Raw genomic sequence first — 27,257 nt, 5'->3', positions numbered from 1 at the left:
ATGTTTTTTTCCCTGACTCTATGATAACCATATACATTTAAACTTACTACTTTTGCCCCTGAAAAATCTACACTTTTTGTGTCAGCCTGTAGAAGATGAACATATGTGTCTCAGTTATTTAAGCACAGACAGTTCAGTGCAGTTCCGAAGTCTCATATGCCAATTTTCCTTTCTGTTAATGGCAGATGCCATAGATAAGAGCTAGAAAGGAAAGAAAAAACAAGAAAAGAAAAGAAAACGACATTATCTGTAGCTGCCTTATCTTTCTACAAAGAAGAGCTCTTTTATTTTTGGAGTTCAAATAGTGCTAGTCAAATACCTAATCTTTACCGGAGTTTGATTGATTTTAGTGTATGGTTAACCTTGCGGCCATTAACAAGTTAATTAATGTAGTAAATATTTATAGAGGGCTAGAAACTCTTCTAGGCACTGGGAATAAATCCATGAACAAAACAGATAAGACTCCTTCCTAAAGGATAGTATTTGCCCATAGAAGCAAAATGGGTAATTTGAAGAAAATCATGCACTATGAAAAAAAAAATCACTGTTTTTAGAATTTCAAAAAAACCCACAAAGAGTATCTAAGATAATTTCAAACTTGCCTTTATAAGTAATTCATTAAAGTAGTAATTTTAAATTATCAGAAATAATTCATAACCCCTCCTCTACATGGAAGATCATCTCCCTGGGAAGCTTCCTCTGACTGCCCCTCTAACTGGGCTTCTGCGACCCCATGAAGCTGTATATAGCTCCTCACAGGGTATTGGGCTGTGGTGGCCAGGTGGGTAATAATACGGCCACCTCAGCTGGGCTGACTCGATCCAAGCCCCAGCCCTGCCACCACTTGAGCAAATGATATAAACTCTCAATGCCTCATCTGTAAATCAGAGTTTAAAACTGTACTCACAATGGGTTTGTTGAGAGGAATTAAATGAGATAAAGTAAGTAAGGTGCTTAGAATTATTATTGACACAGAGTACACAAAATGCAAGTGTTAGCTCTTACTAGCGAGCACACACTATGTTAGTGATATTTATTTTTGTGATTTTATTTTCTCTTCCCTCTTCTTGGGTGCCCTCTGAGTGTATAGGTTTTATTTATTTATCTCACATTCCTCTACCTCCCCTCAGTGTCTAGAAGAGCACCTAGAGCAAAGTAGAGTATGTTAAACTTCTTCTAAGAATTCATGAGGGCAAGGTATGTACCAAATGAAATGTAGGTTCACTACAAAGAAAGTAGGTTCAAGCGGCAGTTAATTGAAACTTTACATAATCCTCTTCTGTTTCTTTTGGATACTGCTTTCTTTTTTACTTGGTAACATCTTGTATTCTCTGAATCAATCTGCATCTCCAATTACTTTTAGATATTTTGCAGAATTTGGGGGTCTTGGGGAGTAGTTAATCAGCACTGTCATTCTTTGCCCAGTATTTGCTTTAGAGATACTATCCATTGATACAGACTTTCAGGAGAAACCAAAAGATCTACATGGTATTCTAGGTGCAAAGATTTGGGGAACACTTGGATACTTTGGGAAGCATTATAAAACCATAATGAATGGTTTTGTAAATCACAAATTATTTTGCATTTCCACAACTGCTCTCCAAAGTAGATATGACATGTTTGAGTCCTGCTTTCCTTCAGAAGCATCTTCTTTACTTGGCTCTCAAGACAATATATTCCTACTTCAGCAGACATTCCTGCAGGGGCCTCCTTTGATAGAAACTGTTCTTCTGCACCTCTAAACACTGCACTGTGGGGACTCAGACCTCTGCTCTGAACTACATTTTCTACAGAACGATTTCATCCAGGTCATAGCTGTGACTACCACGTATGACCTCCTCCTGGGCTTTTGACAATCTCTCAGTAAGTCTCACCATCTTCACCTTTAAATATCTACCAAGGAAGAGCAAGTGTCTTCACCCTCACTGCTACCACCAAATGACAGCGATCATTCTGTCTCCCCTGAGCTAATCTTTTTAAATGTAAGTTCAGTGATACCAAATCACATTTAAAATCTTTGCATGACTTATCATCACCTCCCAACTCTCTATACTCTCACTTTGTCTTGTTTTTATCATAACCAGCATTGCTATTTGAAATAATACTGCTTATTTTGTTATTGCTGTTAATTATTTGTTCTGTTGTCCTCACTAAAATAAAAGCACCATAAAGACACTGTTCTCTAATAGCCACCTGTGTCTGGAGAACCTAGAAGAGTGTCCAACACTTCGTTTACACTTGTAATATGAATGAACAAACAAGACTGCTTCATAGACTGTTGGATCAAAGTTTTGTTAATTGGGAGAAAACATTACATTTGCATACTTCTTTTTTCATCTATACCCATGAGGTCCTCAATTATTACACAGCAGTTCCTTTACTGTAACAACACAAATATGTGATGTTACAGTAATGGCAGAGAGCAGAATGAGAAGGGATTCTGAGTGTTGCTGCAAGGTGGAGAAGGGCTTACCACTCATGGGTTAGGGTGGTCAAGGGCTGGCCTACATGCTGGTTGGACTCAGGATGGCACATCGCCTATCTCTGCAATGTTACAATGTGTCCCGAGACCTGGGAGGTTTCTCTGATTCTGCAAGATAATTATTCTGTCTTCCCTATGCTGCCCGTGGACTCAAAGCCAAATGTGCTTCCTTGTCTGGCGAATAACTGAAGTATGCGGAAGGCATATTCTGGCCCTGGTATTACTTTTCTTCCATTTTTTCCTTCCTTTAAAAAAATATTTTACTTATATCCGTCAATCACAGTTATGTTTATAAGCATACTTTTCAAACTTCACATCTGGAGAAATACAAAATTTTTGAAGAAACACTGTAAAAGTGAATAACAGCAGTATAATACTGAAGAAATTCTCTTTTTTGGTTAATCAAGTAAAAAACCATTTTGAAGGATTTAAAGTGGTTGTTTTATTTTATCATTATTTGCTACAAATTGAACCATCAGTTCATGAAATTAGCTTGGTAATAAGCTAAAAACATCCTTGGTAGGAGATGTGAAGATCTGTACTTGTAAGCTGTGTTATCAAAAAAAATGAAGTGAAAGAATCTATAATTTTTACAGTCAATTTACATGCCAAGTCTCCAATTTGCTCAATCACTACAAGTTTTGATAATATGTTATGTGTAAATCTGTCCCTAATTTCATGTATTTACTTAACAGTGATGCATTTGTTACAAATTTGAAGCGCATTTACATGACTACATTTTTTATCACCTATTATCTCGCATTTCAGAACGAAGAATAATCTTCACCATTTTATTTCTTTTACATTGATTTCTTCATTGCTTCCAATTTTATCAGGTGGTCTAAAATGAAAACTGAAAAGGTCCATACAACTTCTTACATCACAAAATTCATACTTTGGGAAGACATTTTAAAATATTTTTATAAAAATATTCTTGATATTATTTCTAACTGTTCCTAATTTTCTTTCCAGGGAGTAAGATTAGTAATTCCTTCTTTGCAAAAACTCTTCTATGTAGAACTATGCTATATTATAAGATCCAGGGCTCAGTAGGTATCAAGGAAAGGAGTAGTCACAAATAATTTAAAAATATAATTTTAAAGTAAGGCGTTTTGATGTTAACAAAACCATAAAATAACTAGAAATAAATCTAACAAAAATTTTCAAGAATTTCATAAAATATAATATTTTTTGGAAAGACACAAAAAGACCCAAATAAATAAAGTATCATGCTTACGGACGGAATGAATTAAGTGTAATACAAATGGCAGTTTTTACCAAACTAATTATATTTAATTTTAATTTTATTAGAGCCTTTCATGGAATTTGACAAACTGATCCTAAATATGATAGGACAATTAAAGGAAGAATAAGAGCAAAAACAATTCAAATAATAATAATAAACTCTAATAGATAAGTTTTATTATGAATTGAATTATATGCCTACATAAGATACCACATAAATTAAAAGACAAACCATCAATTAGGTAGACATTTGCAATGTACATAACTGAAAAATGTTACTATTCAGAATATATATATATATATTGAAAGAGAAAAATCTCCCAAAATTCAATACGAAAAAAATAACCAACAGAAATAAATGGAGACTATTAAATAGAAATTCATTGAAGAAAAATGAAATTGTAAATAAACAGAAGAAAAATGCTCAACTATATTTGTAATGAAAACATTAATTAAAATGTGAGATAACACATCACACCTGTCAAACTGCCTCTCAATTTTTAACATTGAAAAGATGTGGAGCAATGGCACAATACTGATGGTGGAATTATTTATAAATTGATACAAATATTTTCCACAGAAATTTAAACATAGTTAGCACTAAAGTACATCACTGTTTAACTCAGAAATTCTATTGGTAACCGTATTTCCTGTGAAACTATCACACACACATAGGTATTCATATGCAAGAATGTTCATTGTAGAATTAATCGCAACAATAAAAAAATTGGAAACATTATTATCCATTTATAGGAAAAAGATACACATTGTGGTATAGTCAAACAATTTGATGCTACAGAATATATCAAATGAATGACCTAGATCTACATAAAGACATGTATAAATATAAAAAATTAGTTATTGGGCAAAAATAGTAAGTTGATGGAAAGTGTGATATCATTTACACAAAATCTATAAAACTTCACAAGAATGTATATGAATTATGGAAACAGACATTTTTAGTAAAAGGATGAAGAACTGCATGGGAATGATCACCAAGAAATTAAATTAATTAATAGTTGCTTTTCAAATGTGTGGAATCACAGAGGGAAGTATAAAGAAATTCAACTAGATCTGTAATATTTTACTTCTTAAAAAATGATCTGAAGCAAATGAGACAAAATGTTAAGATTTGGTGATGCTAAATGACAGGTACAAATTTGTTTTATTGTTCTCCACATTTTTCTGCATGTTTAAATTATTTGCTAACACAAAAAGAAACAACTCGATGACATTTAGTTCTCCTCTACTCAGATAGCAAATGAGCTATTTTCTGTGAATCTAGAGATATTAAAAGTCCAAGAGAAATCTTAGAGCTACAGTGACTACCACATCCATACTAAATATCCAGTTACATGCTCCACACTTCACAGACATATTAAGAGATAATATTCTGAGTTAATACTTTCACATATCACTGGTGATTGTATGCTGTCCTCTTTCAGATCAAGATACTAGTACTTGTAAATGGTTATACACTCTGACATGCTTTTCTAGAAATAGGCAGGGGCTTTACTAAGCCAGTTCTCCTTTCTGGGTGAAGGCACATGATCTGCCTCAAAGTAACTCAGTTTCCTCTTCCGTAAACTAACTGCCACTTATGGTGATTTAAGAAGCAACTGTAGCCACTTTTAAAAACTAGCTAAATGACTTATTTTTTTCCAATGCACCACAGGAGATTCTCAGCATTACCCAGCCTTTGAAAGGTTCTGAAGAGAAGTTAGGGAAATTCATGTACCTGCTGCAATAAAACTTTCATAAGACTCTGAAGAAGATAGCTTAAAGCTCAGAACAGGGGAGAGTTACAGAGACACTAATGCAATTGCATTTGCCCAGGTGTGCTGTTCCACCTCACCACCATACCAAGTCAGTGGTATTCAAGGTGATTTCATGGTGGCCCAGACCACGTGTGTTTTTATATGCATCTACAATCAAAACAGAAGTTGCTCACAGTGATATTTAATCTTATTTTAAGAAATACACTCTGGAAACAACCTAGATGTCCGTCGACAGATGACTGAATAAAGAAGATGTGGTAAATATATAGAATGGACTATTACTCAGCCATAAAAAGAAGTAAATAATGTCTTTTGCAGCAACATGGCTGGACCGATAGATTATCATTTTAAGTAAAGTAAGCCAGACAAAGACAAATATCATATGATACCACTTATATGTGGAATATAAAAAAAAGACACAATTTTTTTTTTATAAACCAAAAATAGAAAACAAATTATGGTTACCAAATTTGGGAAAGGGGTAAATTAGGAGATTGGTATATTCAATTTCTTGTAATAACATATAATGGAAAAGCAGGATGAATTATCTCTAGAGATTTGCTGTACATCGCTGTACCTACAGTCAATAAATAGTGAATTATACCCCTAAAAATTTGTTAAGAGGGTAGATACCATGTTAAGTGTTCTTACCTCAATAAAATAAAATTTAAAAAAGAAATGCACTCATATTTTCTATTTGAGTGTGTTACATATCAGTAAAAAATTCCCTATTATAATCTCCTATATTGATTTCACAGCCCCTGATGATTCATACACTATAAAGTCACTCATGAATTATTTCTGTAACTGTTATGTTCCAAAGTCCTACATTGTAGTAATATATTAAGTACATTTGGAAACCTTTTCTAGTTCCAAGGATAACTTTTTTTCTATGGAAAATTCTTACCAATGGAAAATGGTATTTTTAAATCAATAATGAAGCACTACAGGGTAAGAGAACATTAAAGCAGATTTGATTTCTTGTATACTTTCGATCTTATCTCTGCAACACTCCCACCCCCTCAACTCTGACTGCTTAGGGAAAAAAAAAATCAACTGAGGAAGTTTATTGGCTAGACCAGAGCGAAATGACCAAGACATAGTGGCATGAAATGGCAATTTACTTATTACAAATCAAGTGACAGCGAACTAAGCTAGGATTTTACCAAAATCAACTTGGAAAAGAATAGAGGATGGAGTAGTAATAAGATACATAGCTTTGATTAACACAGCATTTTGCTTCATACTTTTAAAGAACCATAAGTATCTGTGGGTAATTCCATGGCTCATCCTTAGGACAGGTCAGTACTCAAGGATGCTCTCTTTGTTCCTTATATGTTCTCTTTGTTCCTCCCTCACATGGTCCTAACCTCCAATTTATTTCAGCCAAAATACAGAGTAATAAATAATAAATGTTTAGTAAGTAAAAATTTCACCAAACAATTGGAGAGCTGTCCTGAGGTATGGAAGTCTAGAATTACACCAAATTCATTGTTTGCTGAATTTTCCTCTCAGACTATCTCTAGTGGTGTTTCTACAGAAGCTCCCCAAATACCTACCATTAATTCCACTTTATGTATGAAGGCTTTTCAAATCTTACCAATTCAACTTGAACATTATGAAAATGCAGGTGCAAGGTCTTAAAGACCAGATATTTTGAAGCTGGCATTGATCCAAGATTATAGAGTCAAGGAGGCAAGCAAAACGAGTTCAGCCATATTCATGTCTATCTTGCATATTTTTATTACGTAATTGGTATTATGTTACTTCGCACTTTCACTAGGAGTTAGAGCCTAATGTTATAGGGTTTTTTGCTTCTGTTATGGATTTAATAGCATCTGTTATCTAGCAATACCCAGGAAACATGGTTTCTGAATGAATTACCTAGATTATATTGAACTTTCCATTTTAAGCTTCTTTTAAAAAATGTAATTGTTTTATTAAAATATTTTTTCAAATACAGAATAATCATTAAATTCTAGTATTGGTCCAAAATTTTCATATGCTATTAAGCTTCCAACCTTTGTAAAGAGAGAGAAATATTTTCTCTTTGTCAGAGATAGTATGCAGGTGAGTTATCTGGCAGGTCTGCAATACACTGCAGCAATGAGAGGCTGATACACTTGGCTATCCATTGGAATCACCTGGGAGACTTAAAAAGTGCTGATACCTGGGACTCACTCCCAGATTCTTCATTAATTTGGGTGTGTGGCTTAGGCATGGGATGTCCTAGAAGCTCTGCAGTTAATTATAATATTCTCCAAGTTTGAGAACCATTGCTCTAAATCCTTGATACTCAATGAAAGGTCTGAGGACTAACAGCATCAGCTTTACCTGGAAACTTGTTTAAAAAGGAGATGCTTAACTGTACCCCAAACCTGTTGAATCAGATCCACACAATCCCAAAATCCAATTTAACCCAGCCAGAATTCTTTTTCTATAAAAATAAAGACCAAATGTATTCCATTATTTCCACTCTAAAATTCTTACTCTACAACCTAAATAAGATACTGAGAAGCACTTTCAAACCTACTTAGATTTCCTTACCTATAAAATGAGAGACCAAAACCATTCTATTCTTTCCAGTCCCACAATGCTCATCTCACAAACCTAGACAAATATAATGCTGAGGGGATTTGTAAAAATTGTGTCACAATTCCATTTTGTGCATACACTTTCTCTTCCACAGAACTCCTGTTTCCTTTTTCTTTCCTCACTGGGGCACATCATTTAAGACCCAGGTAAAATCCCACCTCCTTTATGAAGCACGTCTTGAAAAATAATATAGCTTTTCTCTGAAATTCTACTGTCAGCATAATCAGTTCCACAAAGTGCAGCACATTGTTTCCTTCTACTATTACATATATGTTACCTTGTTTCCCCCAGTCAAATGATGAGTGTTTTAAGTGAGGAATCATATCATGTTCCTTTTCTAGCCTAGCCTAATAGCTGACTTTTCTAAGTATACTGTTAAAATGCATATGGGATATAAAAATACATTTTCACTACTTTCACAAGAACACTTACTCAAAACTAGCCTGTCACTGACCTTTCCTGTATGTAGTATCACCGTACAAAATACAGGCTGTCACACATCCAGGTGAATCATACTTGGCTGTGCCTTAAGACTTCTATTCTTTTCTTTCCACACCCCTCAGGCCTGCCAGCCTGACAATAAAACTGCTTCAAATAGCACAGGAATGCTACAGAAAAAACTTGTGCTCATTAGTCCTACAGTATGCCTACGGGTACCCCTCGTATTCTTTAGTTCCAAGCCTGTCTTACTCACTGTTACATCTCCATAATAGTGTTTGGCAAATACTGGGCACATAAGTAGATTATAAATAGTGTGTCAATCAAAAATGCAGGAAGAAACAATATAGAAAATAGGCTACTGAGCTCATAGTAACATTCAGAAGTATGTTTTTTCTCATAGTAACTCCTATATATAATTTTCTTTATATATATATATATATATTTCTGTGATACAAATATTATGCAGTCATCATAGAAAACACAGACTAAGTAAAATGAAAAAAACAGAATCCCTGAAATTGCACAACCCAAACATAACTAATGTTAACAGGTGCATATCTGTCCAGATCATCAATTTATTTATATATACATATATATATAAACATATGCTATTAAATGTATATACTTTTTAAAACAGAGGATCACACTCTACCTACTGCTATATATCCTGCTTTTATTCAATTACATATATATCAAAGCATCGCTACAGCCAGCAAATCAATTTATGATAAAATTTGTTTATGATGGTTGCATTAATGGATGCACCAAAATTTATTTGATAAATTACCTATCTTCGGAGGGTTAAGTTATCTTCATTTTTGGTAATTATAAATAATTCTATGATGAGTAATTTCCATCACACATTACCCAGACATTTTCTTAAAATAAAAGTCAGTTCTCTCATCAGGGGATGGGAATTGTCTAAAACATCTCATTTGCAATGCAGCTAGTTATATTCTTTGCTATAATATTTACTAAGTAGTTACATACAGTGAAATATGACAAAGAATAACTGATACAGTTGGAAAATACTCACGTTCTTTTTGAGGGTAGATTTCAGTTTGGAGTGATTGGAACTCATAATATGGTATCTCACGTTTGAATGTGGATGTGAGAATATTATCAAGTTCATCAATGTCATTCTGTTTTCAGGTGAAAAAGATTATTTTTAGTTCAATTATTTACACAGAAACTCATCTTAGTACAATATAATAAAAATTACTGACTGGAGTAAATACTGGTTAATCTTTAATAATACTGATATTCTTCTTAAAAGAATAATATAAAATACTAGGGACTTGCCTAAAAGCCAATTATTAGAATAATAGAAAAATGTATGCAGGAAATAAGTCTTTGCTTTTGGATGAGTTAATTTACTTAAACACTTACTAATTTTAGAAGAATATTACAGCAGGTCAAAGATAACACTGAAATTTATTTCAATAAATTCTTTTAAAATACATATTACAATTTAATAAATGAAATAGTAAAATGATGAGTCTGATTCTTCAACTTAAGGGTCAGAAATGGAATAGTCTTAAACAGATTATTTTATTTCTGTGTCAGAGTGAGAGAGAATATTCATCCTGAACTATTTTTTACCCCCTGCAGATACGGAGTAACTATATGCCAACTTTGTTTCCTTAATGTGAGCATCTTGGAAGAGGCCATGCAGAATCCAAGTGTTCTACTATTGATGATATAACCTACTGCAAAGGCCACCATTTTTTAAAATTGTGTTTTGTGAAGCAACTGCTGGGACCACATTGAGATTAGACACAGATGATTATAGCTGAGGAAGTGGGCCAATCAACAAAGCCATGGGGTGGAGAGAGGACTGTGGAACAAAAACGTCTAATCAAGACTTTTTCCAAATAAAATCAGACATATTGCCAATACACAGTCACAGAAATTAAATGGCTGGATTGAAAAAAAAAGATGTTACTCTATTTCTTCATTTTTCAATAATCTAGATGCCTCAAATAATAAAGTTGTTCAGGCCTTTCTGGATTTTCTGAAAGTCCTGCTTAGAAGTGGGAAGAAAGGATGAAAGCCCTTTTCTCAACCAACAGCTGGGGGATGCAAAGCAAAACCCAGCATTAACCTACTTAAAACTATGAACTATGTGAAGCCCTTAATTGCGGATTTTTTTTTTTTTTCAAAGGAGGGGATTTACAAAAAGCTCTGCCTTCAGGGCACTCAGGGTCATGTAATTGTGTGTGGGCAATGAACTCAGTGTTTCAGGTACTCTTACACGAAGTCTCTATGGGTCAGGGACGGTGCTGGCAAAGGGGAAGTGGCTAGCTCTACAGAGGAAGAAACAGTCAAGAAAGGTCTTACAGAAGAGGTGACCTAAGCTGAGACTGCTATGTACACAAGGAGTTCTGGACTACAGGCACACATTGTATATAGTCAAGGAGATGTCATGAAGCATGACCTGGTTAAGAATTTCCGTAAGACTGCAGAATTAGAAGGAAGTGGGCATTTCAAAAAGTGACTTATATGTCTGATAAGAAGTTTTTAATTCATCGTGTAAGCAACAAGAAGTTACTTAAAGCCTATAGTACTTAACATGAAAATGTTTATTATGTGGATTAAATTAAGCTTATTTAAATATCAGCATAACTATGATTGCTTATGTGGTTGAATATTGATATCGAGTGAGACCTCGTCTTTCAGTTTATATGAATAGTTATTACTCAGTCTTTTCAAAAGACTTTGATAGGAATGGTAGGGCAAAACATTATTGGCAATATATTTGCACATTCTTTAGCTTAAAGCTCAAAAAGAGTATGTTTTGGCTATAGGACTTGATAAAAACAATTAAGAACTTATAAAAATCCTAACATTAGTTTGTAAATTTTCTTAAAAATTTGTGTCAGTGGACATGAGAGTTCTGCACAGGCTATTATCTAGTCACTGGCATTTTTACATAAAGAGATAAACTTACTATTTCTTCCCAAAGTATACAAGATTTAACGAGTAGAGATTAGTGTGTCAGAGAGTTACTATACTCTTGTATAAGTTAGGCACAAGATAACCTCTGGGATTCCTTCAGCTCTGAAATTCTGAGACAGAGGAGAATTCAAAAGAGCATGACTTCCCAGGAGGAATCTCAGAAGTACAATTTCTCACACAGAGGCACTATGACACTTTAATATGAGAAATGCTACAGCTTATATCATTGAACTTTTAAAATGAAATAGCAGTGTTTTTGGAATCAGAACAAAAAACCTCACCATGTAGAAAATGACATCTAATTAAATAAAAAAACAATGCAGATACCCTTTAATATTCTAGCCTTTGATAAGCAGTTTAATCACTTCTGTTTTCAATTTCATAATCATGTTACTAGTATTATGCTTGCATATTAATAAATGGTATAGAACACACAACAAAGATGTGAAAAATCACAGAAATGGCTACGAGAAACAATCCCCCCCCCCAAATTTCTCCCCAGAAGATATTTTAAATAGAAAAATCTGATTTGGGTAGTTTTGCTTCTTTTTAAATTCCAAGGATGAAAATGGGCATCATTTCTAAACATTGGCACTGAAATTTGAAAATAATAAATTTTCCTCTCCTTAAAATAAATTGTGCAATCCTAAGAATACTTGTTGAGATTGGCACAACTGTTCTTCAAATAGAAAGATTAAAATGGAGTAGTCTAATATTTGTTCAGCAAAATGCACAACCAACCTATGATGTTAGTTATTAATGAGCAACTTAATATGAAAATAAGAGGAGAGTAAAATGATAAAATTATATTGACAACAGTGTTTGGTTTTAGGAAAAATTCAATATACACAAATAATATGTACACATGTACATACGCATGCACACATAGATCTATACCTATCAAGAGCAGTAGAAAAAGAAAGTGGAAAAAGACTAAGATATGAAACAGACAGAAGGCTAGTTACAAAATAATAACACTCATACTGATGAAGTAAATACATGACTTTTTCCAAGAGAATTTTTTCAGCACCCTGTGATGGAATGTGGGATTGATGATGTACTTAAAAATAAACTGCATATATATTTATAAATCACAATTCTATTTTAATATGAAGACGTTATATACATATATACTTATTCCTGATAAACAACTTCATTATACTGAGTATTTCTTCCTAAAAGAGAAAGAATACATAAAACGTTCATTTTAAAAGATACATAAAATTATGCACTTCTACTTCTGGGAAGATGGAATAGTTAGACTTTCTTCTTTTCTTCTCCTTCAATACAACTGAAATTTCATATTTCAATAGAAAATCAATTGTTATACCAAGAATCAGAAAGATCTCTTAACTGAATGAAAAGAGGCAATCAATAAATGCCAACACCAGATGAGAAGAATTTTATAATTATCTGACATAGATTTTAAAACATTCATGATAAAAATTCTGCAACAAGCAAATATATCGTTCTCAAAATAAATAAAAAATAAAGTGCCTCAGCATGGAAATAGGACATCTCAACAAAGTAATAGAAAGTAAAAAAACAATCTATTTGAAATTTTAGAACTGAAAAATACAATAGTCAAAATAAAACTTCCGTGGATGGGCTCAACAGCAGAATGGAAAGGACGGAGGAAAAGACATTAAACTTAAAGACAGAACAATAAAAAATACTCAATCTGTACAACAGAGAGAAAATGGACTGGAAAAAATAGGGTGTCAGAGACCTGTGAGATTATAACAAAGGTTTTACATTTATGTGATTATAGAGTCCCAGGAAGAGAGGAGAAAGAGGGTAGGGATGAAAAAGTACACAAAGAAATAATGACTGAAAACATCCTGAATTTAGTAAGAGACAAAGCTATAGGTTCAAGAAACTGAGCAAACCACACATAGGTTAAACCCAAAGATTTCCCTGCCAAGAGACACCATAATTATACTTCTGAAAATTAAAGACAAAGAAAAATTCTGAAATAAGTGAGAAAGAAACAAAACCTAACTTACAGTGTAAAAACAATCAGAAACACTGAAGTAACCATAGCTGCCAGAAAATGGGACAATATTTGTCGAGTGCTAAAAGAACTGTCAACCAAGAATCTTATGCCCAGCAAAGCCATCCTTCAGGAGAGAAGGGAAATTAGGACATTCTACAGATTGATGGAAAACTTATGAAATTTATTGCCAGCAGATATATCCTAAAATAATGAATAAACAATTTCTCTAAACAGTAAGGGTATGATAAAAGAATTGTGGAACAGGAGGAAGGAAGAAAGAGCACAGTAAGTAAAAAATACAGGTAAACACAATAGGCTTTCTTTCTCTAAATTATGAGTATTCTAAATTATGTTTGATGGTGGGAAGCAAAAATTATAATACTGTCTGAGGTGGTTTTAAATGTATGTAGATGGAATATCTAAGGCATTTGTATCATAAGTGGTGGAGGGGTAGAGGGAAGGTAAGGGAGGTGAGAATTCAATACTTCACTCAAACAGGTAAAATGAGGACATAGGTAGACCGTGATAAGTTATAAATATGTAACACTATCTAGAGCACTATCTAGAGACAAGCAGAGAAAGGCACTCATAATACTAGAAATAAATCAAAATAGAAATCTTAAAAAATATTTAAGTAAAACACAGTAATTCAAGGAAGAAAACTCAGATAAGTGAAAAGCAGAAAGCAAACTAAAAACAAAAAATAAAATGGCAGTCTAAAGCCCTAACATACGAATATTTACAGTAACTATAAGTAGTCTAAAGAGAACAATTAAAAGATGGAGACTAGTAGAGTGGATTAAAACACATGATCTAATTATATGCTCTCTGTAAGAAACTTACTTCAAATAAGCAGTATGGGCAAACTTACTTCAAATAGACAGTATGGGCAGATGAAAGTAAAAGGATAAAAAACAATATATCATGGGATCATTGCAAAGGAAAGCATGAGTAGCTATATATTAATATTAGATAAAAGAGACATTGGAGTAAAGATTACCAGAAACAGAAAGAGACATTATATAATGATAAAAGGGTCAATCCACCAAAGACATAATAATCCTAAATGCGTATGTAACAAAGCTGCAAATATGTGAGGTTAAAAACTGACAGAACTAATAGAAGAAATAGACAAATTTATACCATAGTTGGAGACATAAATATCTCTTTCAAAAATTGATAAAGGAAGTGGGAAGAAAATAAGGAAAAATACAGAACTCAACACACCATCATCCAATGACTGATATAACAACAAGGAACTACACAGCATTTTAAAAAACATTCCATCCAACAATAGCAGAATATGCATTATCTCCAAGTGCCCATAGAATATAAACTGTGACAGATCATATCCTGGGATATAAACAAGTCTCAGCAAATCTAAAATAATTTAAATCATATAGAATGGGTTTTCCCAACTATGTGCAATCAAAGTAGAAATGAGTAACAGAAAGGTAACAGGAAAATCTCCAAACATGGAAAACAAGCAGTACACTTCTAAAAAAATCCAGAATCAAAGAAGAAATCTCAAGGGAAATAAAAAAAAATACATTAAACTCAATAAAGGTGAAATGCAACACATGAAAATTTGTGGAACACAGCTAAAGCAGAGTTGAAAGAAAATTTTATAGCACAAAATACACACATTAAAAAAGAGGAAAAAATCTCAAATCAATTATCTAGGCTTGCACTTCAACAATCCAGAAAAATATTACAATAAACTCTAAGCAAGCAGAAAGAAGAAAATAATAAATATAGCGTAGAAATCAATTAAATTGAAAATATAAAAATAGAAAAGAACATCAGTATAACAAGGAGATGATTCATTTAAAAGATCAATAACATTGACAATTCTCTAGCAAGACTTTTTTCAAAGTCTGAAAAAAGAGAGAACATACAAATGACAAATGTCTGAATGAAAGAAGAGATATCACTATAGACCCTGTGGACCTCGAGAGGATAATAAAGGAGCACTCTGAACAACTCTACACGTATAACATTGACAAGCTAGATGAAATGGACCAATTTCCTGCAAAACACAAACTACCAAATGCATAATCTCTATTATTTCTTCCAAATATATGTGAATCTATAATTTGTAATAATTAAAAGTTTAAATACTAACCAGAAAAAATTAAAGATACTCATTACACAATGCTGAATTCCTCGAGAGGAATAGCTATCATCATAGCAGCACCCCTTCAAAGTCTGATTCGCCCCTTTCTTGGATGAGAGGTGTGAACACTGGGCAGGACAGCATTGAGAGACTGTCCTTCAAAGGATTTTGGGGCGCTGGAATGTAAGCAGTTGGGAGATACTTCAGATGTATGGACTGATGTGAGAAGATGTATGTTGTAGGTGTAGGATAAATGTATACCATGAAACAGACTCAAAGACTTTTAAGTAGTAATAATAACTACCACATGTTAAGCACTTACAATGCACTAGGCTTTATGTAATTTATCTCTAATGTTTATAACATTCCTGCATGGTAGAGTTTTTTTTAATGCCTATTTTTAAAGATGTTACAATCACGGTACAAAAAAATCAGTAACACCCAAAATTGCAGAGCCAATAAGTAGCTGAATAAGGACTTTAACTTACAGCTTCACATTCTAAACACACTGCATTTCATGCTACATTCTAGTCATGGAGGGAAGAATAAAATCTGAAATAGTATTTAAGAAAAATAAAGAATAAATCATGGTCCCATGGTTTCACAATGGACACTGCAGTTCCAAACATCATATTCATGTTTAGCCAAAAGATGGAGGAAAGGGCATACATGGAGGGGAAATGGGGAAGCTGGTTACTGTCAACCAGATCTATTCTTTTCCTTTTTTTAGAGCAAGAGCTCTAAAGATGTCTCCTTGGTCTCATTGTCTAGAACTGCCTCACATGACCACCTCCAGCTGCATGGTGGTTAAAAAATGTGAGAATCTGGATTTCTCAGCTTCAGTAGTAGAAATAGGCAAGGGAAAGGGATTTTAAATATTGGGATTGGGTGAAGAAACCTATAAAGTTTGCCACAGAATACTAATTTTTTAATTCTGGTAGAGAAATACAGTAATGATAAAGAATCTTGATTAATAAAAGAAACAATGAAATAACCATAGGAGGGTTGTGACATATCCCTAATAGGAGACAAAATCCATCAAAAGGCTGCAGCATTTCACTCTTTACCTTTAGGTACCTAAAAGGAAAGTCAATGGTTGAGCTAAAACCATCTTGTTTTTCTTATTATAACAAATTGCTATGCTTGTTTAAGTTTCACTAGTGAAAAAGAAAAAAGTCACTTCGTTTGTTCCATTGTTCATAATGGGTGCTGTGAAAGCGAGCCAAGATAGCCATTTCAAGGAGAATCTGATACATAGTTTACATAACATATCTTAAACAACATTTCCTCCTACAGCTTGTAAAGAGAATGATAGGTCAAAGAGCTAAGCAAATACTTTCTAAGGTTATAAAAAGCCTTTTCTTTTTTATTTTATGAGTATTCAAGTCCGAACAGTTAATGTAAAAGAATAATCTAAATAAGTGAATTGGGCTAAGAAAAAGGTATTTTCCTTCGTCAGATTAATTTTTCAATTAAGTTCTGAGTGAGTCAGTTGTTAGAATTTCAACGTCTGTGACTACATAGACAAAAATAAATGTAAGAATATAAAATGATGCAATTTAACACCCCCTTAAAATACTTTATATTTATTATTGATTAGGTATTCACATGGTTGTAGAATCTCTTTAAATAACTTGAAAGTAATTATTACAAGAAGAATGTATGTTTTGAGATCTGAAAAACCTGTGTTGAAATGCCTGCTCCAGGACTTATGAGCTGTGGACTTAACTAATACTTACCTGACAGAACTACTGAGAAGTTTAAATGAGTAAATATGTAGAATCTCCAGTAAATATTAATTCCATTTTCTCTAAATACTCTGATGTGAGCTCAGCTATAATAATTCATGAAACGTAATCATTGTGATTTAGAAAAGTGCGCAACTGTCAATGAGGTGACTTTGCTCCCCAAACTGGCTTTTGTACTGACTGAACAAATAATTTCATTTGTTTTTTCTTTCTAAATTCTTAAATTAAATAATGCATATCTTTAAAATTAACTAGAATGTAGGTTTTATATTATAATACAGATATCCAAAATGCCAGTGGCTTAAACAAGATAGAAGCCCATTTCTCTTTAACATAAAACTCTGGGATTAGGCAGTCCAGGGCTGATGTCCTGACTCCCTGACTAGGAAATCTGGCTCTATTTTGTTTCACTCCTGTACATCATTTTCATGGTTCTTGTTGGCTTACCTATCAGTCCCTTGTTAGCACTGCAGCCAGTCAAAGGAAAAAGTCAGTGAGGGGGAGAGCATGACTCTACCCTTCTTTTAAGAGAGGCCATGATCAGAAATTTGTACATATCATTTCCACTGACATGCCATTAGCCATTAGTTAGTTACATGGCTATGCCTAGCGGCAAGGGAGTTAGGAAGTATAGTAGTTACCTGGTGGTCATGTGCCCAGATAAAAGTTGTATTACTATGTAAGAAAGGGAAAGGAAATACTGGGGGAAAGCTAGCAGTCTCTGCCATCTCCATCAGTCATGAAAAATGCATAAACATCATGATTATGTAAAGGCAATCTGATTAAAAATTAGAAAAAAGGAAAACTGTCTTCTAGACCATTGATTGAAGCTTGATTGTGCTGAATTTTTCAACTTAACCCCCCCCCTCAGATAATGTCAAAAAGCCTCAAAAATTTACTTTGACCAAACTTGAACAGATAAATCAATGGAGATATGACATTAATAAACAGGCAAACAAATAAACAAAGCTTTTCTAGTGTCAGCATTAGATACAGCAATCATAAGAACCATGTCTTTTCTCACTTTTACGTCCCTTTGGCAATCATTTTGTAACAACTTACTGTTAAATATGTAGTAAAGTAAGGCAGTTTTGAAACAAATACTGCACTAACATATTCAAAGAAATGTCTTTCAAAAAAAACCTTCTCTAACTGATGCCATGATTTCCCCCCACATTCTGGGAATTACTGTTTTGGGTTGCTTTAGATGCTAGTTTCCAAGCTAGACGACAGACTTAATCTCTTCGTTTTATGTTCATTTGATTTTTTTCCTTTGAGGTCCTTCCCTTCTTTGCCCTGCTCTTTCGACTTCAGTCAAAAGCAGCACTACTTAGTGACGAGTCCAATAACCTTCTTAAAAAGGGCTGTGCCTGAGCGATAGGAAGCCAGTGACTGTGGGAAAAAGGGGTCACTTGAGGTTGGATGGGAAACTTAATGTATCAGATTCTTTCACTCAACAAAATATGTATTGAGCATCCATGTGTCTGCAGTGCAGTTGGTTCTGGAGATGAAACAGGGAACCCATAGCATCTCTGCCCTTACTGACCTTGGAGTCTAATGAGAGGGAGATAATGAGAAGTAGATAATGAGGGGTAATTTGAGAAATATCACACACATAGATGTCAAATTAGAATGTGATTAGTGTTGCAAAGAGATATACAGGGAGATGTATGGATCAGGGAAGGCTCCACTGAGGAAGAGATGCTGGATTAACATTTGCAGGATGAATTAGACTTAACAGGTGAAGACAATGATAGGGAAGGTGGAAGGGAAGAGTGTTCAAGACAGAGGAGTATATAGAAAGGCAGGCCCTGTGGCAGGAGATTAGGACTAAAGGCTCAGGAACCAAAAGCAGACCAGTGTTTCTGAAGTGCAGAGGTGAGGAAGAGGACAAAGATCAAGCTGGAGAGAGAGAGGGACAGTGTCTGCGAGGCCATATTCATGTTAAAGATTTTTTTAATCCATACAATGACTGGAATCTATTGAAGTGTTTGAGCAGGAGAATTACATGCTGAGGTCTTTGTTTCTAAAGAACCTCACAAACCAGGGACTTGAGATAAGGAGGATGTGCGCAGGAACACACGGGAGGGGCCTGGGTAGGAGGCTATCCTAGCCATGCAGGCAACAGGAAAAGCAGTGGACTAAAGTGCTAGAACTGGAGAGATGGGGAGATGAGTGAGCAATGTTCAAAAAGTAAAACTGCTACGGCTTAGTAATGGATAGAACCTGTCGGGCAAGAGAGTACAAGGCACTGGGGAGGCTCTTAGGTTTCTGGCTTTTAAACTAGACTGATGAAATGTCATTTCCTGGGTCAGAGAACAGTGAAAGATGGGCTTAAAGGAAATCCACCTTAATGAGATAACCTGCAGAGGGAGTATTTATCCAAAAATAAAAAAAAAAAAAGGTGCCTCAGCATCAAAATTTGACTTATTTGAAACTTTATTTTCTAGATCTAGAAAGAAGAGATTGCCAAGGATACTGACAAGGAAATGCAAAGGGTGTAAGAAGAAAACCAGGTACATGTGTCTTCCTGGAAGCTAAGGAAAACATTTATGTCAAGAAAGTGAGTTTGATCAACGGTGTTAATGGCTGCTGAAAGGTCAAGTTAAATTGAATGAAAAAAATGATCATCAGATTTGTTGGGAGGAACTTGAGCATAACTGACATATATTTGTCTGTGTGTTGCTACTTAATAAGACTGATAAGACTAAATGGCTGACCTCTGGGAAAAAAATAATAAATTCCTAGAAGCTGAATTTTCCTTGTCAAAGATTTCTCTTACTTCATTTCCTGTGTCTTGATACTGTTTAGTGTAGCAGCATATTTCATGCATGCTAACACAATTTAGACTTCCCAAATTATATTCCATTTTATTTCTTTATCTTATTGCTGATACTATAAACATTATCAGTAAAGAGACCCACAAGAATGCATAATGACTTTTAGCAAATTCAAACATACGTATTTTTGCCACAAGGTTTTTTGTCCTCTAATTCCAAAGGGTTATTGATGATTTGGGGTTTGTTCCTATCAGAGCCAGGTTCTCTAATTTCCTCTAATTATCTTGTTATGAATACAAGCGATGAAGGAACATTGATAACTGTGTTTGACTTGTGCTCTGTTTTTCTGGATTGCTTAAAAATGTTCCTTATAGTTGAAGATCTGAACCTTCTAAAGAACCAGACAGTAAAAGAGCAGACAGCTGTACTTGGATGGGGTTAGTTACAGGCAGCACTCACACCAGCACACAGACATCCTCTGAAAAGGTCAGTCAAAACCAGTCCCAGTGACAGGAAGAGAGGGGATGTAAGAAGCAAAAGAGAAGCTTTAGGATGGAAGAAATAAAAATCAAAGGAAGTGTTTATTTCCACCAAGTGAGCAAAAACTAAAGATTAAGAAGTCATTAATAAAATATGTTCTAAACAGTAGCTAAACATAAGCTAAAACAGATGGGACCAGTAACCAGGAAAATGGACTGAGATGGTTTACAAGATAAAGAATTGTAGAGAAACAACAATATAGCTGTGTTAATGGCTAAGTACCTGCACTCAGAAGTTTTTTTTTTTCTTAAAACAGCTGTGGTATCTGCCGTTAAAGTTTACTAATTTATCTGTTTTTCTCTGAATAAGTGGATGGGTGTACTAAGTGGGATTATGCTCCTGTTTGATTCAATGATTTGTGACTGAGGTGAGTATAAACATTAAGTCTGGACCACCCTCATCAGGCATCACTAACCTTTGCTTCACCATTACGACAGGTGGAGATACAGCACAAAGGAAGTGCTGCTTATTTTATCAGTAACATACAAAGTTCAATAGATATGCCTTGTTCTTATTGGTCCATTCTAACAAGGAGTACAAACATAAATCCCCAAATAAATGAATCTCCAAATTGTAAATCTCCAAATTGCAAAATCTCCAAAAATCAATCTCCAAATTGCATTTTATTTGACTGTTCTTTCTCTGATTACAAGTCTTTCATCAGAAATATTGAACAAGTAATAAAATGGATCAAAGACACAGGAAGCTCACATCACTTCGTTCTTCTCTAGGGAAGAGGGGGGCTAAGAATAAATGCAAATAAAATGGAAATAAGGGCTACACGGAGAGTCCATGCATTTGCAAGTCAATCCTCTTTAACGAAGAACAGTCTTAATTCCCAACCTAAGTAAGTATTTTTTCTTGGCATACAATTATGAAATATTTGAGTTAGAAATGACCTTGAAAGTCGTATACTCTAGCTTTTTCATTGTTCACATGAGGAAATTCCTCTAGCATTAAGGAAAATGAGCTCTCGTGAAGTAAGTGATTGCTGATTCAGTCAAAGAATCTAACTCCTGCTCCTGCCCTGGCCAGAGTTATTTCTCTTATGCCACACTGACACTTTCCAGGAAGCAAAATGAAAGATATTGTGCAGCCTTTTGAAAGAGAGGTAAGATCTTAGTCATTTTTGAGTGGTAAATATTTCCTTAACATTCAAAAGAAAGGTAAGACTGAAATCTGGAATTTTACAGCTGTTAAAAGTCAGTAATGAAGTATGTTAACATGGAGTTCATGCCTAAGTAGGACATGAAGAAAAGTTCAGAAGCACAAATTCTTCACTTTTCCAGTATTATGGACCTCTGAGAGTTCTTTACTTTTATAAGCATCAGATTCATTTCTACAGTTTTATAAATAAATGTGTACTTTAAAAGGGCAGTTTTCATTTCTCTATCTTATTTATATGCATATACTATAGTTTTTTACTTTTTTTTTCAAATAGCACTAGAAAGAAGTAATCATTATGTTTACCCATTTTTAAAGTAATAAGCGTCAGTTGTGTTGCATGTGTCAGGAACCAGTTGTGTGAAGTCACTGCGCATGCAAAGATAAAGAACACAGTGCCCATGCCTTAAAGAAGGGGCAGTGGGGGGAACTGCCACAATGTTCTAGAAGAGGGAGCAATCCTGAGGCTGGAACACAGGAGCCACAGAGAGAGCTGAGAAGACAAGGAGGCAAGCTGTAGCAGGAGCTGATGTCGGAAACAATTTGTGACCCTTAAGTCTTGTGTGTCATTCACAGGAGTTTGGACCTTACCCTGTGAGCACTGGAAGTTTGTAGCAAGGGTCTGTCTTAGGTAACACTGGCGTTATGGTGAACTATAGTTTAGAAACCAGGTACATTTGTACCTCTTTTCAATAGGAGCTGATGAAAAGAGGAAGGGAAATGTCCATTAGTCATTTGAGGGTGAGAAGGACCTAAAAAAAAAAAATTACTGGAAGGCCTGGGAGTTCCCAGTATCTCTCAGAAAGGGAGAAGCCCCTGAGAACTTTTAAGGGAGACAACTGCTAGAGCTTGAGTTCCAATTTCATGAAGAAACCAGCCTTTATGGGAAATTCCTCATGATATGAGTTCCCTCAGTCCATATCTCCCCTCGCCCCAACCCCATCTGGCTTCACACAGCAATAAATTTTGCAGGCAGTACACCAAAGATTGAGTGATATAACAATTCAAGAAAAACTGGAAATAAAGAGCACCTAACATGAAGATGAATGTAAGATTTCAACAGGTATAAAGTAAAACCTGTAGGATGAAAAATACATGCAACACAAAGATACCTTTTTACCATTAAGAAATACAATTAATAAAAATTATTTGGTCCCATTTCAAAAACTCTTTTAATAAATAGGACCCTAATGTTTTGATCATAATTGCTATGTTCTTTAAGCATTTTGAGCAAATCTGGTTTTTATATTGTATCTGGTTGTTCTTATACAAAGTTAACTTTATTGTTGCCCCTAGACACTTGTAAGTAAGATGGAAGTCTTAAAGGTTTTAATGATCTCAGTTAAATAGGAATTACTAGTTTTTCTAACACTAGTACCTGAATTCTAATTATCTTCCCAAATTGGGCTTTGGATTTTTCATCTGAATTGCTCTTCAAGTCACTGTTTTAGGTGATGCTCTGGAAACTGTACCTTTATGAGGGTATGTGCTGGGATTTAGTACCTATCCAAAAAAGGCGAAATGATTTAGGAAGCAGATAATTAAGCTGGTTTAGGTAAACTATTCTATAAAACCTAATGGAGATCATTAAAAATAAACTAAGAAAACCAAATTTCTCATTACCGTTTTTCTCAAATTCACAGAATAGCCATTGTGCTGTATGCCCAATAGCTTTTAAATGATACTAGAAAGTCTCTTACTACAAATTTGAGGATTATTAAAAAATAAAACTCACAGATTCCTTATTATTATTCCTTTCCTCAAATTTACAGAATGTTCATGTATTATATGTCCAATAGCTTTTAAATGATTACAGGAAGTATCTTATTACCGATTTTAAGGATTACTTAGATCACATCTGCCATTAAAATTTACAGGAAAACTCAGGATAGCTCTTAGAGTATACCGTTTCAGTGGAGTAGATAGACTATTAAAAAAAATAACAAAAAAAAAAACCCTGTGAAGTCTGCTGGTACATGTTCTTACAAATACACAGTAACTATGGTGAATAAAATTACAATGTATGCTGTTCTTTGAAAAGAGATGTTCAGTGGACTATCTGTGAAATACTCAAATCTCCCAATTGAAGTGGCAGAGCAGCACATAAAAGAAACAATTACTGCAATGTTGTATGCTGGAGAGGAAAAGCACAGCTTATTACACAACTTTTAAAATATAATCTCCATGAGCCAAAAGCCTAATGTCATAAGGAACAACCAAATGCCAGCAAGGATAATAAGCACAGAGTGGGCTGGCACACCTCCTTTGAGACCACGTAATCCCTAAAACACACCAAGGTTCCTTGGTGTCCATGCAGTTCCTTCTTTGTCATCAAGGGTGGAGTTTGAATTTCACCATCTTGGTGAATTCATGATAGGGATAATGCATGGGGTCCAGATGCCAGTGGGTGAGAGCCCCATGTCACACCTAGTCCAAGATGTGATGGAGACTGAATTGCACCTTCCCTCTGTCAGGGTTGTGATGGTGTAGCTCGGTCTGATCTGAGATCTCAGTCTCGGAATTTGTTTGATTTAACTCCACAGCACATCTAGGCTCCCTCTTGACAGCAGCAAAACCTCTAAACCTATCTTACACTGTATATATTAACCCTAATCTCTTAGTGTCTCTTGTCAAGTTGTGGTCTGCTGTCAACAGCTTAAATAAGTCTACCTCTCAGTATTCAAATCTCAGGTTTAAAGTGGCTTGTTTCTAAGCGTAAAACCCTGAATCAAGCTGTCACTGTTCAACATCCTTCCTTTCACTGGGCACCAGTGCTTGGCAGAGGGAAGAAACCCTTCCTTATCTCTCATTTCTGACACTGAGGGCAAAAATGAAACTAAGCATTTTCTAGTTACCTAAAAATTGTGCAAAAAAACCCCCACAATTTTTATTCATTCAAAGCTGTAGAAGAAATCATGGCTTGGATATCACAACATTTAGAAAAACCGTCCAAGAATCATAAATTACATTTAAGTTTTACTATATACACAAGGTTTTTTTTCCTCCCCAAAGGCTTAACAACACAAAGATGTGTCTGGGGGACCACTTCACTTCTATGCTAACTGAATACCAAAATGCAATACATCACCTCTATTAGTCTTTTTGTAATGATTAAAGATTTTTTAAAGTAGAGGATAAGGTAGACATGACACAGGGAAATGAAACTATCTGTATTTCAAACTATTACTTTTGTTGTTGCTTTGCAATTACAATATAGACGTTTTACTGAATGTCCTGACTCTCCAGATTGGTAAATGGTATTTTACTTCCTGTCCTTCCCTAAGACATTTTTCCCTTTTCCACTGTTCTAAAATATGTCATTCATAAAGGAGAACCCTAATAGAAAAATATGTCACACAAAATAAATAACAAAGCCTCAAATTCCAAACTAGTTCAAATGTATATAAGGCTTTAGGACAGCCTGTCAACATCACTATCACTGATAGTTTTGTTACAAGTCTTACGGAGTGCTTTGTGGTAATCTGAAGACCCAATGTCCAATTCAACTATCTCTCTCTTAGCCTCTATTCTACTCTCTCCCTCCCTGGAGGGGTGAAAAAAAAAAAAAAGCAATTAAGCAAGGTTAAAATTCTAATTATCAAGTAGCTATGAAAAGAAAGGAATTTATTTCACTCTGAAAATTTGATGGAAGAAGCACAGAAAGGATCAAAGTTCCACAGTAAACAAGCTTTCTCTTTACTGAAAGTGGGTCAGGTAACAACAAAATAAAGCCAAATGTAGAAATTAAACTAATGGCTTAAGATTAATCAAAATATAATTGTTATATTCTAAGTCAATGAGGGCAAGGCACTCACAGTACTTACTTGTTACCGGAAAATGTCTCAATCAAGGGCCTTAGAGAGGAAGAGAAACTCCTCACCAAGTCACCATTGCTGAGTAATACTTTGTTACACGAGAGAAACAACCTGGGGCTTGAAAATGTCTCTTTGCCTAGTTCCCAGAAAAGTTCAGTATTTCTGGAATTTCAATATACAGTGTTCATTTAAAGCAGTCACTTTCAGTATCAGACAACAGTGATACATGAAACTAAGAAAAACATACACTGAGCTTGGAAATTTCCTCATGGAAATAACAATTTCTAGATTAACACCACATACTTCCTTTTTGGTGGTATTCTTGATTTGTCTGATTCCTTAAACTGAAAGCTTCTTTTATCTTGTTTTGCCCACATCTGGGCAAAGAGGAAATTCATGTTTTAAGAGTTCTCTTTAATCCTTCTGTCTTTCTTTATCTGGTCGGTAACAGCTTTAAAATGAACTCATCACAACAGCTTTTTTGTAATGGATAATCTGTCTCCCAGTGACATTATCTGGAAAGACTAGACTTAAGCAAGCTAATTCATCTACATCTCTGCACCATGGAGGTCAGTTTCTTTTTTTCCTATTGATCAGTAATTCATTCTTATTCAAGCAACATTCAGACTTTAAATCAAAGTAAGCATTAGTTTATCCCACATTAGCTCTTTAGCTTATTATCAATTTCATGGAAACATCAACTTACCTGGCACACACCATCTTCTGGACCTGCCACCTCCAATAGGCATTTCATAGCCTTTGCTGTTGTATAGTATTTAATCTCTGTTGTGGCCTTAATGATTCCATCACAGTAGACACTGACATTGACGGAGCCAGCAGGAAAATCTTATAAAACACAAAGGGTAGTTAGGAGCTGAGTATATAAATGCACGTATCACATTATTATATCTCTTAGAGAATATGAAGGCAGGCTTTAAGAATTTGTAACAATTTAAACTAACTTCTAGCACTGAATTGTTTTCTTTTTTATCCTTAGTAGTTAGAAACCAAAAATTGGATGTATAATTTTGGACTTAATTGCTTAAAAAAAAACTTAAAAGGTAAAAACATATGCTACAATTATAATAAAAGCAAAGCACTAAATCTTTCCCCCTAACTTTTACCTTCCTTTTTTTGAAGTAACCTTTTATCACCTCTATGCAATGCTTTAGAATTTAGAACAATAAAGTCATTCATTAAAAGTTAGATATTTACTATTAATCTGAGGAAGAAAACTCCCATTAATTACAGGGAAGTTTCTCAAAATTGTTTGGAAAAAGGAGTTGAGTTGATTGAAACTGCAGAACTTTTATTCAACTGATTACAATGAAAACCTTCGGGAAGGCAATGTTTAATGCTCCTCTGTTTAAGTACTATTTGCACCATCCATTCATCTAAAGCCTTTTTGTGAACAAGTTGTTCAAAGTGACGGATACACCATGTTGTAAACTCTGCTGTAACCTACCAACAGAGTTAAAGTGCTCTCCAGGAAAGAATGACATTAAATAATCACTTCAATGGAATAGTTATTAGGTTTTATTGTAACAAAAGTAAGCAAAACTTAGCTCTTTAAATTCATTTGCCGAACATACTTTAAAA

General features: G+C 34.4%; 1 protein-coding gene across 1 annotated transcript in view; it reads right to left on the bottom strand.

The window, feature by feature from the left end:
- Positions 1–27,257, bottom strand: part of BANK1 (B cell scaffold protein with ankyrin repeats 1) — a 382,288-nt gene that overhangs the window by 165,171 nt on the left and 189,860 nt on the right. The window contains 2 exon segments of the mRNA XM_032460712.1: positions 9,578–9,683; positions 26,365–26,504. Coding sequence (XP_032316603.1) covers positions 9,578–9,683; positions 26,365–26,504 — 246 coding nt within the window.

This window comes from Camelus ferus, chromosome 2 (genome assembly GCF_009834535.1).
Source record: "Camelus ferus isolate YT-003-E chromosome 2, BCGSAC_Cfer_1.0, whole genome shotgun sequence".
Classification (NCBI taxonomy): Eukaryota; Metazoa; Chordata; class Mammalia; order Artiodactyla; family Camelidae; genus Camelus; species Camelus ferus.
The sequence above is the reverse complement of the archived record's forward strand: the minus strand, read 5'-3'. Positions and strand labels throughout refer to the sequence as shown.